Raw genomic sequence first — 17291 nt, forward strand, 5'->3', positions numbered from 1 at the left:
ATCTTTTATTGCCTGATTGTGGGTCGTTACGTGAAAACCAATTAATCCTTTAAATTGTTGTAGCTAAATTGATTCCAATTGTGCTGCCGGGTCATACCCCCAGAGTTCAGCTCCGTAATGGATAGTAGGTAAAATTTTAGAATTAAAAACATATTTATGCATTTTTAGATCTTTTATACTTGAAAGCCTTGAATTACGTAAAATGGCAACTGAAACTGCTTTCCCTCTCTTAATCATCTCTTTTACATGATCTTACCATCCTTCTTTTGCTGAAAATGTTACTCCCAAATATTTAAAATTTTCGTTCTCTTTTACTTTTTCAACTTTATAATAAAATTCTGCTATGTTTCATCACAAAATCGCTCACAGGTATAACTATTATATTTTTGGGTGAATAACGTTGTTGCGCGAAAACAGTTATGGAAATTAGGGTTAAATATTCCAAAAATGTGGACCAGTCGAAATCTTGCCCAGAGATTTTTAATTAGTAAATGTGATAATTTTGGCTTTTATGAAAATCACATATATCCTAAGTCAATGTTTCTACCCTAAGATTAATATTAAAGATACATAGCCATTAATATTAGATTGAAAAGATTTGTGCTAAATACCAAAATAGTAAAAAAGAGTAATGAGTTCCATTGAATTCCCCGTCTCAATCATTTGGACCAGTAATTCAAATGATTCTCGAATGCATGCAATTTCTGCCATGCGTGATGCACCCAGTACCCGAAGCCGCGCCACCCCGACATGGCGGCGGCGAATGTGTGATTTAGTATCGGCGCGGTGAAATTTTTTTCTGCGGCGCGCCGCCGATTTCTGACCAGTGGTGCGCCGATTTCTCTGATTAAAAATAATAATAAAAATCCAGCTTCACCAAGCACGTTCAACCTCAACTTGATTTTAGTCAGGATTTTTAAATGGTTGGCTAAAAACATACAAGAACAATATGACAAAACAGGAATTTTTTGGCCCGTGGGGAAAGTGTTTATGTTCACCGTCGATCAGACCAAGTAGAATTCTCATTTTTAGCCACTAGACCCAGGGAAATCTATGTTGTGTTAATGTTTAACATCGCATTATTACTATAAAATCCCGTGTTTAGTCATTTTCTTCCTGTTAATGATTTGGGCTAATGCGTGTATAACTTTAAAAGTTTGAAGTTCAAACATCTCCTGTTCAGCTAATACATACGAAAAGGAAGTGAAAAAAAACAAATAAAAACATAAAAAAAAACTGTATACAAGTTAGATACCATGGCTTAACAAAAATTTAAAATCAGCGGTTACATCACTTCAGTTACAATTGATGTAACAAAAGTGAGTTAGTTCACTCTGCCTGGAACCATTGAACTTTTTGCAGTCACTATCAGTCCTCTCGTGCTAAAAAGCCGTTTAGCTGGGGCACTTGTGGCCGGTACAGCCAGAACTTGACGAGCGTAAACTGCCACTCGCGGGATTTGATACTAGCATTGGACTTTGGGGTCCCGAAGAATGCCGCAAATATGCTTCTTCTTTGTATCTGCTGAAATAAGTTGTTTTTATAATGGAGAACTAACCTGCACCCTTACCATAGGGCTCCTGTGCCCTACACTGCAGGGGGAACTAAACTGCCCCTTTACCCTCTTTTCTTATCAACACGGAATAACCTTCCAAAATTCTTTTCTGAAAGAAATGGTCAAGTTATGAAGTTTCAAGTCAAAGTTTAAGGCTATTTCAACTTCACTCTGCTCACTGCGCAAAAAAAATTAATTCATGTCTATAAATATATTTCTATACTAGCTCTATACTAGGTCTTTTCCAGATTAATTAAAAAAAAATTTCCACAAAATAAGTTTTTCAAAGAAAAGTAAAGAACTACATTAAACAAAAAATGAGCAAAAATAAAATCAAATAATTTACCAAGCTTGAAACTACTACAAATCAGCATCGATAGATAAATGAAACCCAAAACGAACAGAAATTACAATAAATAACCGAGTCAAACTCAAAACGAGCAGAAATTAACATAAGTTGGGCTCAAAACCCCTAAGCCTTCCCAGAACAAAATTTGCACTTTACTGAAAAAATATAAATGTTTTTACTTTTATAACTTTAATAAATCAAATAATATTAAAATTTTGATTACTAAATAACAGTATATGTATATTAAAATGACAATGCACATTCATTTGTATTTTTTTCAGTAAAGTGCAACTTATGTTCTGGCCTTGGGAAGGCATAGGGGTTTTGAGCCCAACTTATGTTAATTTCTGCTCGTTTTGAGTTTGACGCGGTTATTTATTGTAATTTCTGTTCGTTTTGGGTTTCATTTATTTATCGATGCTGATTTGTGGTAGTTTGAAGCTTGGTAGATTATTTGATTTTATTGTTGCTCATTTTTTGTTTAATTGAGTTCTTTACTTTTCTTTGAAAAACCTATTTTGTGGAAAAAGTTTTCTTAATTAATTTCTGTTCGTTTTGTATTGACATAATCTTTTCAGGGAAAAAGAAAATAATACTTTAAATCTTTTCGTTTTTTAAGAACTTATAGTTTGGCCTGCTATTTGTATGCTGGAAACAAACATTTCAGCAATTTTTAACAACAAAGACCCTTTTAAAAATCTGGACACAAATAGTAGTGTTTAATTTAGTTTCATACTTCCTCTAGTTGACCTGAAATGGAAAACTTGATACCATTCGCAAAAGAATCTGTTTACTTTCTTTGATAGCTTGGATACACTTACGCTATTTTGATTTGGTTAAATTTTAAGAGTGGAAATAGCCCCGAAAGTTAGAACATAACACCCTCAGTCGTTTTTGGGATACTGATGAGATACAATATTGGGATTTAGCATTAACACAGAGCATTTTGATTTAATCTTAAGGCAACATTTACTTTTTAAACATAAAGGCAAATGGGTGGGTGAGCGTGGGAGGGGGATTAGTTTCCCTCCAATCACTTTCGACTATTAAAAAGGACATCAGCCCTTTCAATTATCAATCGAACGGGTGCTTTTCGAAGTTCCTACGACAACTCCTTCGATACGAAGTGCCCTGGTCTAAACAACAACAAAAAATGATACATTATACCCACATCGATCTTTACTATAAAAATGTCAAGCCTTCCAATCACTTTCGATTATTAAAAAGGACACTAGGCCTTTCGATTTCCAATCAAATGATCCATTTTTGAGTTTCTACGACAACGTTTTCTATAAACACCTTATATGCCCCCAGGGCATAAATTACAACCCTTACCCTAAGGGCTGTGAGGGTGGTTGTCATCCTCTAAGACCTAATTTCCAGAACTTTCAACTACGTTAAACAAAATGGCTATATCAAAATTTTGATTGGATGTGTTTAGGGAAGTGGTGGGCGTGGAAGGGGTGTTAGTTGCCTTCCAATCACTTTCGACTATTACAAAGGGCACAAGCCACTCCTATTTCCAATTGAATGAGCCCTTTTCGAAGTTCCTACAACAACTTCTTCGATACGAAGTGCCCTGGTCTAAAGGAAAAAACTAATAAAAAATACATTGTGCCAACATCGTTCTTATATACCCCCAGGTCATAACTTAAAACCCCAGCCCTAAGGGGTGTGGGGGAGTAACCTCCTCAAGAACATATTTTCTCTCTGGAAATCAGTTACTCTGAACAAAATGGCTATCTTAAAACTTTAATTGGATGTGTTTGGGGAAATGGTGGGCGTGGAAGGAGTGTTATCTGCCTTCTGATCACTTTCGACTATTAAAAAGGGCACTAGCTATTCCAATTTCCAATCGAATGAGCCTTTTTCGAAGTTTCTACTACAACTCTCTCGATACAAATTGCCCTGGTATGGAAAAAAAATAACACGTTGTGCCAACACTGTTCTTTACTTAGGCAGCGCGATTGCGCTGCCTATAATAATATCCTGAATTTTTGTTTCAAGAAAAATTTCTTCTTCTTCTTCCTACGAACCGATATACATGGCGAGCCCAAGATGACAGTATTTATCTTTAAGAAACAGATTAGCCGGGATGACGGGTGAAGCCCGGAGGTCGATATCGATAAGCAAAAAAGAGAGAAAAAAACAAAAAACGGCGGCGTATTAGTGACGCCGCCGCCGATAGTATCAGCGGCGGCGTCGGCGCGCTGATGCAAGCTCGGTGGCCTGCCACCGTTTGTTTTTTCGGTGGCGCACCGCCGACTTTCGGCGCGGCTTTGGGGTCTAGATGCACCTGTGTTTAAAAAACTGACTGGTGAGGATTTGTCTTGGGGCAAAGATTCTGGGTTCTTCTCATTATAAAGTTGGCAACACTGGATTTAGAATTCAAAGCCGATGGAAAATGCTGAATAAATTTAGAAATGCACTGTATAGTGTAGTAAACGGGGCGGAAGGTTATCCTGGTGAAAGGGTAAATATTGAGCTTTGAAAAAGCTGAGGGTAAAATTTTAGATGCGGATCAGGGCCATAAGTTGAACAGTTCGCCCCCTGAGAAGTAAAAATTAGGCTATAAAATTCTAAAACTAGCTTAGGCTACTTTAAAAGATTCTGAAATAATTACTTATATCCTTCTTAAAAGCGCTTTACTTGTTTTATCCTCACCACCTCTCTTAATGGTCAAATATTTAGCCCAAATTATATATTGTCCATGATCCTTCTGAGGGTGCAAACAACTAGGCTAGCCTAAATCGGTACTTGGGCATGTTCTTCCATAAGTGTGGTTTAGGTAGCCTATACTTTTCCTTGACTATAAGTTTTGGGAACACAGTTCTATGATTTGATTAGCCAAGAATTTAAACCCATAGGCTATCAGTAGGCTATTTTCCTTTTTTCAATTTTAAGAACATTTTCTTTGGTTTTCTAAAACCATATGAATCAGGAATAAGTAAATATATAAGGTTCAAATCACATTGCTTAGACCCTATTTGTGCTTGAGGTCTATAGCCTATCTATAAGTTTCTGCTTTTACAACACAAAGTAGGCTGTCCTAAGTTTACCAATGGCCAGTGCCCTTTGGAGAGGAAAGTAGTGGGGATAGACAGGCCTATTCAAAACCTTCCCAGGATGTAACATGTCCTAAGTTCTGAATTCTTTATAATATTTCATTCATTTAACTCAACGGTAAAGTTCTACCAAATCATATTATTGAGTTAGAAATAAAGTGAATACACCATTCTATGCCTTTTTTTATGCTGATTACAAATATAATAATCATTTCTATCAGAAATGAATTTCAGCCCCCCCCTATATATACCTAACCTAGCCCTGAATTGACATATATAGGGGAGGGGGCGGAAATTCATTTCCAATAGAAATGATTATTATATTTGTAATCAGCATAAAAAAAGGCATCAAATAGTGTATTCACTTTATATCTAACTTAATAATATGATTTGGTAGAACTTTACCAACTCAACTGCTAGGCCCATTGCTAGGCTAATAACTCACTTGAGCTGCAAGCTGCTCATTGGTGGTGTAATTTGCTATTTGGTATAGGGAGCGGGAGAGGCAACTGCCCCCCTCAGGCCCTAGTTTGCCCCCTCCATCTGAGATTTAGCAGCTTCAAAAATCTTGTCAAAACTAATATATGCTGAGATAATTCAAGCATCCAAAGAAACAGATCAATTTTGTTTAGGATACATTTAATTTTGTTTTGGATACATTTACTTTTATGGTATCATATGGCTCATTTTTCACTTTTATGTTCCCTTGACTTGGAAAAATTTGCCATAATTTTGCCTCCCCCCCTGGTATTTTGAAAAAATTACACCACTGCTGCACATGCTCATCTTCCACTTAATCTGTTCCAAGCTTCACTCTTTCTCCCCTCCTGTGAAGTTTTGATTTTCTTTAAATCCCTTCCCTATGACCTCTTCTCACCCTATCTATGGGCAAACAGCCTTTTGTTTAGTGCCTGGTGGATAATCAAAAAGTACAATCTTTGATAATCCTAGCTGAGTGGTTAGCATACAAGAATTCCAATCTTTTGTACATAAGGACATGAGTTTGAGTCCTAGTGTTGCTGGTTATTTGGTTTGGAATGGGGGAGGGGGTCAGTGGCATGACTTCATAAGCACTTCATAAGTTGACCCAGCTCTAATGGGTACCTGGAGAAATCTAGAGAAGATAGACAGGAAGGGTGTGCAAAAGCACAGGATGGCTAGCCATGGGCACTAGTAAGGGGGACAGGCCCCCCCGTAAGTTTTGGATTATAGGGTAATAATTAAGAAATCAAAGAAAAGAGAGCAGAATAGGGAAAAGCCGTAGGAAATATACGTGTTGCCCCCTTATTGGCTGCCTGCCAATAGATTTTGAATAAGAAAAATATAAGTTCTAATTTGTGACTGAGTAACCCTTGACCAGTTTTCACAAACGTTTTTCGATATGGTTTGGTTGGAGCAAAAAAAAAATCAAATTCTTCATAGTAATGAATGGTAAGTAAATAACAATCCTTGTCAATAATGAAAGTATAAGAGCCTAACTACTGATAACATTCAGTCAAAGAATCAGCTTTTTATGGTGACCCTAAATATGTATTTGTTTATTAGTAAAACATTAAATTAAAAAACCATTGAATTAAAAATTTATATTTGATTTTCTTAATCTTAGTTTTAATGTTTCACTTTGAAAAAACTACTTTGATAATGCATTACTTTTTCTAAACACTGAGTCTAAAGGCATTAAATATTTTGGTGCTTGATAATCAGCCTCAAATATTGTTAAAAAATATCCATCCAATGCTTCAGCATTGCTCAACAGAACTAAATGTTAGGCAGTTATTAGATTACAAGAAAGTTCACATAATTATAGAAAACACAAGGAAAACAACTTAATAAGGGGCAATATTTGGTAAGAATATGCTGTCAACTTTTGCTTGCATTGCAAGAGTACCCATGAGCTGATATATGAAACTGCAATAATCAGAAATGTTTCCCCTGAATGGAATGCTGGAAATTTCTGTATTATCCCCCTGAATGGATACGTTTTTTGTGGTTTATTATCAGTTTTTTTTCCAGGAGTGATTGTATTTATCTAGTTGTCACTTTGAAAAAGATTTAATTTTTTACAGTTATGAAGTATAGAGGTGTCAAATATACTGGCCTTTGGTATTCAAAATTAAATTAAAAACATAGAATTAAAAATTCTTATTTGATTTTCTTACTCTTAGTTTTAATGTTTCACTTTGAAAAAACTACTTTGATATTGCATTACTTTTTCTAAACACTGAGTTTAAAGGCATTAAATATTTTGGTGTTTGATAATCAGCTTTAAAACTGTCAATATTGTTGAAAAATATCCATTCAATGCTTCAGCATTGCTCAACAAAACTAAATGCAGGATGTTTATATCTTAGTTTTTTCAAGTAGGCTATTGTTTTGTGTATTTTTTGTAATTACTTACTTTTTCACTTTTATATAACCTCACTTTAATTGACATACTTCTTCCATTGCCTTTAGAAAATTGTTTGTCTTGAAGCTTCATTAAATAACAAAAAAACAAGTTTTTTCAACTGAAAGTAAGGAGCGGCATTAAAACTTAAAACGAATAGAAATTATAACATATATTACGGGGGTTGCCCCCTCCTCAACATCTCACTCATCACGCTACAGTTTTTGGCACTTTAAAAAAGTTACTTATTATTCTAATTAAACGACCCTTGTGTTTCAAGAGTAATTTTTAAAGAATTGGGAGAAAATTTGAACTTTAGTGTAAAGAAAAAGATGTTGAGGAGGGGGTAACCCCTCATATATGTAATAATTTTTGTTTGTTTTAAGTATTCATGTTGCTCCTTACTTTCAGTTGAAAAAACTTTTCTTTTTCTGATTGATTTTTAAATAACGCCAGGATACCTGGCTCCACCTCCACAGAAAAATCCCCCTCCCCATAGAAATATCCTCTGGACAATTCCATCCTGGTGAAAATTACCCTTAACATCTCCATGGGTAAAATTGAATTGGTAAAGAGAAAGCAAGACATATAAAAAAATTTTGTATATAAATTCTGGCAAATTCACCCAGTGTAAAATTTTCTCTGTAAGTTTCACCCCCTGGAAACTATCCTCTACATTGAAAATTCTCCCAGCAGAAAATTTGTCCGCCCCTCCCCACCCAAAAAATGTATGCATACTTCCCAATAACAAATAAAACAATGGATGAATTTTATAACCTTTCCCCAGGGGCTGCAAGGGGTAATTTTATCTCCAAAGACATAGTTATTGGGCCTTTCAACTATGCTGAACAAAAAAGCTATCTAAAAATTTTGATTGGACGATTTCGGGAAAAAAGTGGCATGGGAGGGGGCCTAGTTGCCCTCCAATTTTTTTGGTCACTTAAAAAGGGAACTAGAACTTATCATTTACATTAGAATGAGCCCTCTCCTAACGTCCTAAGGCCACTGGGTCTGTAGGATTACCACTGGGAAAAAAACACAACTGTTTGATTACCCAATCAAAATCCAAACAGAGATCATTGAAATATTGATTGTTTTTTCTGCATTATCAAAATTATTGTATTCATGAAACTTTACAGTTTCAAGAAATATAGTTAAACAAATAGAAAAGGTTTTTCAACTGAAGTAAGGAGCAAGTTTAAAACTTAAAACAAAAAACTTAAATTAATATTCTAATTAATTCCTACTCCCCCCTTCCTCTTTCAACGTTTATCTGAAGCCTCATGAATAGTAGGCAGTTTGTCCATTGAAATTTAGGAATCTACCCTATTCCCACCTAAACAATGATTCACTCCCCCCTCATTATAGCTGATGACAATCACCAAATGTAGTCTAATTTCATTACAAATAAAGCAAATCAGCTTGGTTGAATCCAGCACTACCTCTGCATGGCATTGCTTCTTTTGCAACTGGGAAGCCTAAAATATTGTTATTGATACTTTTAAATCAATTAGCTTCTCAGGATTTAAATTGATTGCAAATTCGTCCTCTTTGGGGTAGAGTCGTAGTTTGGTGCCCTAAACTGCCTAAACTGTCACCCAAACACCACTGCTATTTTGACATCTGCCCCCCCCCCCCTGGAAAATTGTCTACCATTGCCCTTGTGGCTAGCCCCCAACCCCCCATTGCACTTCATGGCCGAAGGGCCATAATACAGAGATCAGTAATTCCAGGAGAGACTATAAAGTCCCTCCTGGAAGGTGCCATTGTTGCCAGTCAATCTTGGCAACAATCCTTCTCCTGTTCAGAGTAATTTTTTGCTTGTTTTTAATTTTAAATGTATTGAAGTTTGTTTATATACTTGAAAAAAAAAACTTATTTAAATAATTGATTTTTGTTCTTTTATTTAAATGCGTTCTTTTAACTCCTATTAAAGAGATATATTACCCTTATCTATGAGAGCTAACCCTTTGCTTTAAATGCTGAATTTTCGTTTTGTTTTCATCATCAATGCATTTGTGTTGACATAGTAAAGAGCAACATATCTCCTATCTATTGTTTATTTTTGCTTATTTATTTTCCTGGGAGACATTTTAAGTTGAAAATGAGAATAAAAAAATCAATAAAAGAAACACTTTTACCATGAGTCTTAGGAAGGGATGTGTATTAATTTTAGAATAGAGTCAAAGGAAAAAATAAGTATTGAGTGAATAAAGTGTAGGGGAAATGGTCTCTTTAAGTGTGTTATGTGCTCTTGGGACTAAATATCATTAATTTTAAAATAGAGCCAAAAGAGAAAAAAATGTGAAGAATTTATTTGTACAAATCTGAAAATTAAAGGTCATTGAAGTGAAATTTGAGAGTTAAAAGAATAGTTGAAAATGAGGATAGAAAAAATCAATAAAAGGGAAGGTTTTTACCCTGTCTTAGGAGAGAGACAAAGTAACTTTAATTTTAGAATAGAGTTAAAGAAAAAATAAATACATTATGCAAATAATGTTTAGGTCAAATGGTCTGCTTAGGTGTGTTATGTGGTCTTGGGGCTAATTATCATTAATTTTAAAAGATAAAAGAACCATAAAGGGACAGAATATATAATAGGACATAAAAATATTGGAGTGGATGGGGCTTCCCTAAGAGGCCCTTTCCTTGGTGTAGAAAATTATTTTCCTTGGTCTGTTTGAAATGTAAGGCCATAAGTCATTTGGCAAAAAGAAACTAATCTCCAAAAACAAAATGGGTTGGAAGGACACTCCAAAATTCTCCCACCAAATGGCTAAAAAAGCCCATGAAAAACTTTATTTTCTGAACAACCTCAAACTTAAAAGTGCAAGTCCTTAGGTCAAAGAGACTTGGGCCAAGTGTACAAAAATAACATCAATCTTGAAGGACATTGGCCTTCCCAGAGGTGGTTCTTTGAAAACATTAACTTTTTATTCCAATTGGCTTTAAACTTGTATCCTCAAGTCTTTACTACTACTATTGAATCACTGCAGCACCAAGTCGCCTGAGACCAACACAGCTATGTATGCTCCTCCTTCATCCCAATCTATTCAAAAGGCCCCTCTTTACACCCTCCCAAGAAGTTCTCATTCCCTTAAATCTTTCCTTATGACATCCTCCAAACTCGTTTGGGGACAACCTGCTTTTTGTTTGGCCTAGACGGTTGGCTGACAAGGACAACCTTTGGTAATCTTTAATCCATCATCCACAAAACTTATCCTAGCCATCTCATCATCCTTTCTTTCATTATAGCCCTATAAAGTGGGATCCAACCACATTTTTTGTACAACTTATTGTTTAAGATATGGTCAGTCAGTTGGGTACCCAAAACAATCCAAAAGTAATTTCTCTGGAAAACATCTAGCAAATCCTCCTCTGTTTTTGGAGTGCCCACACTTCAGGACCATACCTGACCACTGTCATCACTGTAGCTTTCAATATTCTAATCTTGGTTTGCAGACTGATCTTCCTTTTCTTTCAAACTTTTTTTACTTGAAAAAGAACCCTGGGCCTTTGCTATTCTGCTTTTAACATCTTTGCTTTGACCATCGTCTTTGCTAATAATACTACCTAGGTAATTAAAGCTGTCCACTTGATCAATCCTCGCGTTACCCAATATCACCTCTTCATCTTCACTTTTTCCTAGTATTCGTGACTTAGTCTTCTCGACATTAATTTTAAACCCTATTCTTGCACCCTGAACTTGCAAAACCTCTGAAAGTTCATTCATTTTGCTAACATTCTCATCTAAGATGCTGAAATCATCAACATAATGTAAGTTTAGGAGGTGTTTACTTGTCCATTTGATTCCATGTTCTCCCATTGTCTTTGCTGTGCTCCTTAGGACAAAGTCCATATTATTGAGAATAGAACTTAACCCTGTTTAGCTCCTGATTTAATGTGATTCCAGCTACTAACCTCATTTCTTACCCTAACTGCAGCAATGTTATTCACATGCATAGCCCTAATGCCTTTAATGTATTTTTCTGGTATAGCATACCATGATAGTACCTTTGCTAATGCTCTTCATCAACTGAATCAAACGCTGGTCATAGTCTATAAAACTGAGGACTAAAGGCATTTGATGACTCAGGCACTTCTCAAATATTAATCTAAGAATAAATTTGTTTGATTCATCCTCTACCCTTTCTCTACACTGTTCTTCTCTCAAAACATTATATACAGCCTCTCTAAGTCTACAAAGTATCATCATACTAAGTAATTTGCCTCCTACAGAAACCAGGCTCTTGCCTCCATAATTACCACACTCACTCTTATCATTATTCTTCTAGAGGGGTTTAATTAGAGTTTTTTTTTTAATTGCTAGGTAGTTCCTCTTTTTCAAAAATCTGATTCATAATCTTCAGTAACTTATCCCTAACCTTGTAACCACTATATTTAAGAAACTCATTTACCACACCATCAGCACCTTGGTCTTTTGTTTTTTACTCTTTTAGTACTATCATTAATTTTTCCTTACAAAATAAATCAACCTTCACATTCAAAGCGTTACCAACGTTTTCAATCTTTTCTATATCTTTTCTTGTAACCTTATCATAGTTTAGTAAATTCTCAGAATGTTCTGCCTACTTTACTTTAAATCTTTCCTTCTCACTAATTGTGGCCCTGTTCCTATCTTTAACTGGAACAAGTCCAGATTAATTATTTCCTCTCAATTATTAACATGCCTCTACAAAATATTACTATTATGCTGCCTGGCTTCATATTCCAGATCTTTGGCAATTTTATCCATGGCCTTTGCTTCATACATCCTTAATGTACATTTAAATGTTTTTTCCACTTTCTTTACATTCTTCTTATTTTCAAATGATCTATCACTCAAGTAATTCTTGTACAGTCTCTCCTTCTCTCTATTAATTATAAAGTGTTTCACTAATATTCCTAGCTGTATTTCTAACTTTCTTTCCTAAGATACCATAAGCGACTTCAAAAATTGTTTTCCTAAAATTGTTCCATCCATCTTCTACATTGTCAACTTTCAAACTCTCCAGTTCAGTATTCGACTATTCCTGAAAGGTTTCTCTAAAATTCTCATCCTCAAGTATACCAACATTATTACTTCCTCGAAGGTTGTTACCCTTCCTAAAAATGAACCCTAGGCACCACAAGATGGTGATCTTTACTTTTAGCATCAATAACATCACTTCTATATATGGTCGTATCTTGTTTCAATTCTGCTAGTCATTTGTTTACCTAAACGTAATCGATAAGGTTAGCTGTCTTACCATCATCTGAATACCATCTTAACTTATGGGCCATTTTGTGACCAAATACTGTATTTTTTCTAACCAGATTGTTATACCTACAAAATCTTTTCTTACTCCAAATTTACCTAGGTTTGGATACCATCTATTCCTATTTCTAACGACCTGGGCATTAAAATCTAATAAAAATAATATATTTCTACCTGGTACCTTGTCTATTTGTTCCCTTAGTTGTAAATAAAATTCATCTGAGACTACTACTATCTCCATTGATCAATTCTACAGGGGCATACACTACTATGACTGATACCCTGCACTTTTTAGTCATAAAACAAACAACTACCATTCTATCATTAATACCTTCCCAACCTAAACAAGACTTGGCAGCTTCCTTATTCATTGTGAGCCCGACTCCATGTCTATACACCCCGTTTTTTCTGCCTGAGTAAATAAATTCTATATCACCTAATTTGGTGTTTCCTAACTCTGAGATTTGAGTTTCCGAAACTCCTAATAAGACCAGTTTGAAGGATCTGAATTCGTCAGTCAATATGTCGATACAATAGTTGTTTCTTAACGTCATAACATTCCAAGCTGCAATTTTCATATTTTCTAAATCATTGAAATTATTATGGCCTCATGAAAGACAATGGTCCTAGAGACCAGTGCATAACGGGACCAACACATCTTCTGAAGTCTATATGAAGCGCTTAAGCCGGCTTGACAACGGACAGCAAGAACTCCCTGGGACCTCCAGTCGAACAGAGGATTTGTGTAATCCTGGCCCCATCTTGGTGACAACAACATTGTCGACACTTGGCAACGCTCTTCTATTAACAAGAGTCGAAATCCTGTACAGACAATCTCAAGCTTATTACTTGGAGTCTCAGTGGAGCCGATTTTGTGGGAAAAGTTTGAGGTACATTTGTTAAGGACAGAAAAATACCAATGACATCATTTGGAAACAAGGCGATTACATAAGGGTGAATTTTGTCAAAGGATTTAAAGGGGCCAATTTATGCAATACAATCGGCTTATATAAATGTGGAGGTTGCCAAGTTACATCACATGGAAACAAGGTGCTTACATAAGGGTGAAACTTGGCACGAAAATCGTACGATTGGAATTTTGCATTAATACTAGCTTACATAACTATAAAGGTCACCAAGTTATATCACACAAAAACAAGGCGCTTACAGATTGGTAAAACTTGGCCAAAAAATTATAAAGGGCGACATTTTGCAATAAATTGTCTTACTTGAATGTGGTGGTTGCCAGCACCTGTTTTTTCGTAAACAAGTATCTAGGTCAAATCAGAGGCAACGCTGTAGCGCTGCCTATAGTAAAGTCCATACGGCTCCAATGTTTGATCATAATTTCTTTTTTCCCAGAGGCACTTCATATGCAAGGAGTCGTCGTATAAACTTCCAAGGGGGCTCATTCGATTGGAAATCAAGAGTTCTAGTGCCCTTTTTAAGAGTCGAAAGTGATTGGAGGGCAACTAGCCCCCCCCCCCTACGCCCTTCATTCCTCCAAACAGATCCAATCAAAGTTTTGAGATAGCCATTTTGCTCAGAGTAGTTGATTTCCAGATAGAAAATATATTTTTGAGGAGGATACTCCCCCACAACCTGAAAATCAAGCTTAAAACGAAAAGAAATATTTTGCTATTAAAGTATAAATGAAACTTAAAACGAACAGAAATTAAATAAACAATCAATGCGAACAAACATACAATATATATTAACGTAAATGAATAAATAAATGTTAAAACGAGTGAAATTTAAATTGAATATGCAAATCTAGTTTGAATTGAATAAAAATAACTACAAACACGAGTTTAGGTATCTCCTCACTACAGAAGCCTAAAACCTACTGTGTCATTGGCGATTTACTGAAAACGAATTATATTACAAATGTTTTCTTTTGTACTTAATATTGAAAATAAACATTACAATTACAGCTAAATTTTCAACTGATGAGCTCTCAGCAATTAATATCATTATACATTAAATATTCCTTTTAATTTTTTAGTTCTTTTCAAGATTGGTCAAGACAAATATAGTTTCGCTACGAGCTAAATTTGGATACTGCCCCCTTCTTTAACTGTAAAAACCTAAAGCCTTCTGTGTCATTGGTGCTTCACTGAAAACGAATTACTCGTATATTAAAAATTTATTCTTTTCCAGTTCTTACAGCATTGAAATGAAAATAAAAATTACAGTGAAAAAAAAATCTTGAACTGATGGATCTTTCAACAATTAGTAAAGTTTTATATCTACTATTCAATTAGATTTTGCTTATATTTTTAAAGACAACTCAACACTCATATAGTTTTGCCATTTTTGTTAACTCTGCCATTTTTTTTCACTAATCATGTTAGTTTGTTATGAAAATATTGTATGGCCTCTAGTCATTTCTATTTGAACAGAAAACTGCACCTCGAACTTTATGCAACGTGCATTTTCTTGCCTGAAACACCAAAATATAATAAGATTTCAAGTTTAAGAATGTTTCACCTCTCCCAAGCAAGTGCCATTGGTACTTTTCAATCGGCTTGGTCACTTTAAGAGGTGGAAGGTGGATAGTTCTCGTAGTAGCCCTATTCCGTCGTTGCATGGTTCGCATTTTCACCACCTGGCGTCAAGACTATCATATAATCTACCAAGCATACAACTACCCCAAATTGGTATCAATAAATAAATGAAACCCAAAACGAACAAAAATTAAAATAAATATTAGAGTCAAACTCAAAACGAGCATAAATTAATGTGAGTAGGGTTCAAAACCCCTATGCTTTCTAAAAGCCAGAATATAATTTGTACTTTACTGAAAAAAATTCAAATGAGTGTACTGAAAAAAAATGTGCATTGTCAATTTAATATACATATACTGATATTTATTCCCTAAAATCTTAATTAATTTTTGATTTTTTAAAGTTACAAAAGTGAAAATATTCCAAAGATTTGTTTTCAGTAAAGTGCCAATGACGCAGTAGGTTTTAGGCTTCTCTAGAGAGGCGATACCAAAACTCTTGTTTGTAGCTATTTTTATCCAATTAAAACTTATTTTGAATATTCAAATTAAGTTTTACTTGTTTTACGATTTATTTATTCATTTGCATAAATATATATTGTATGTTTGTTTGCATTGATTGTTTATTTAATTTTTGTTCGTTTTAAGTTTCATTTATGCTTTAATAGCAAAATATTTGTTTTCGTTTTAATCTTTATTTTCATATTCAATAGAATCATGACTCGTCTTAAGATCTATTTATTCACTTATATTGTTACTTGTTGTATTTTTTTTGCTATCATTGTTAATATAATTTCTGTTCGTTTTGGGTTTCATTTATTCTTTAATTATAATTTCTGGGGGTTTTGAGTTTGAATTTTAACAGGTATTTGTATCTCCTGAGCTCAAGTTTAAAATGGCCTTTACTTTTCCTTGAAAAACTTATTTTTCGGAAAGTTTTTTTTTAAATTAATTATGAAGAAATAGGTCTAAACTTATATCATAGCCTACTAACACCTGAGCTGTCAAATAACTAAAGATTAATGGGTGCACAGGTGTAATTTAATATTATATCAAATAGGTATCTGAGTTGTCAAACAACATTCTTTTCTAACTTATATGTGAATTTCTAAGATGGGACTAGATCCAAGGGCGAAATTTGGAAATAGGATGTCGGTGTGATATACCTTTAACTCACTACCTAAAGTTCAGTTTACATTGTAGACATTCTCTGTAAAGGTCAAACTTGGCTAGTCTCTCTTTCTCTCTCTCTCTCTCTCTCTCTTGTTCCCTCTCTTGCTTTCTTTCTGTTTCTCCCTCTCTCCCCCTATTTATCTCCCTCTCTCTCTCTCCAATCCCTGGTCTTGGACCTTCAAGAGGGAAAGAGAGACTTGAAGCTCCAATCCTCAGGTTGGAGAAGGAAGTCTTTTCTCAGGAACCTTACAAAAATCAAACCATTTTTCTTTGGCTGATTGGAGAACAAAAATTGTATGCTTCTGGGTCCATACCTTTCTCTCTCTCCTGGGTATTGTTAATTTAAATCAGAGATTTAGGGGTAATTTCACCTCGTATCCTTTCCTCCGCTCTTCGTTATACCCTTGCTGGAAATGAAGTAAGCACAATTTTTATTTTATTTTTTATGTAAGGATGTCAATGATGGCAACCCTGGTAAACTTGCACCAAAGTTCCCTTATTCAAGGCCGAATTTTCTACAGCTTCACAGCCAAGATGAAGTGATGGTTGCTGGGGATCACAATATTCGCCCTATCATTGTCCCAAGAGATATATCAAAACTTCCCTGGAATACTGGATATGCAGAGTAAGCAATAAATGATAACTTGTAGCCAGCACAGCATTGAACTAGTGGTTTTATTGCCAGTAAGCTCAAGATCTTGGCTTTATCTTCACTGACGCATGCGCAATATTTGTTGCGCGGGTGGTGGGGTAAATTAAGGCTTTTGATAACTTTAAGAATCGGCCTATCTAATTATTTCTGAATAGCCAAACTATTCAGAAATGATTAGGCGGTCTTGCCGTGATTTATATAGTTTTGTAAGAGATAAAAAAAACAAAACAGAAAAGTAAAAGCCAACATCTACTTTCCCAGAAATCGTAGAAATACCGTTTAACTTTTTTCGTTTTGTGTCAGAGATAGAGATATTCAGATTTAATGAAACTTCATCATTAGAAATCG

The 17291-nt window shown here is 34.9% G+C and overlaps 1 protein-coding gene across 1 annotated transcript in view; it reads left to right on the plus strand.

Moving 5' to 3' along the window:
* The first annotated feature begins 4308 nt into the window (after nt 1-4308).
* LOC148943542 (protein phosphatase 1H) overlaps nt 4309-17291 on the plus strand; it is a 61481-nt gene continuing 48498 nt past the window's right edge. Inside the window, exons 1-2 of the mRNA XM_089101022.1 lie at nt 4309-4377; nt 16744-16916. Coding sequence (XP_088957148.1) covers nt 4309-4377; nt 16744-16916 — 242 coding nt within the window. The remainder of the gene's footprint in view (nt 4378-16743; nt 16917-17291) is intronic.

This window comes from Artemia sp. Qi Xiang Cuo, chromosome 15, assembly GCF_049724085.1.
Source record: "Artemia sp. Qi Xiang Cuo chromosome 15, ASM4972408v1, whole genome shotgun sequence".
Classification (NCBI taxonomy): domain Eukaryota; kingdom Metazoa; phylum Arthropoda; class Branchiopoda; order Anostraca; family Artemiidae; genus Artemia; species Artemia sp. Qi Xiang Cuo.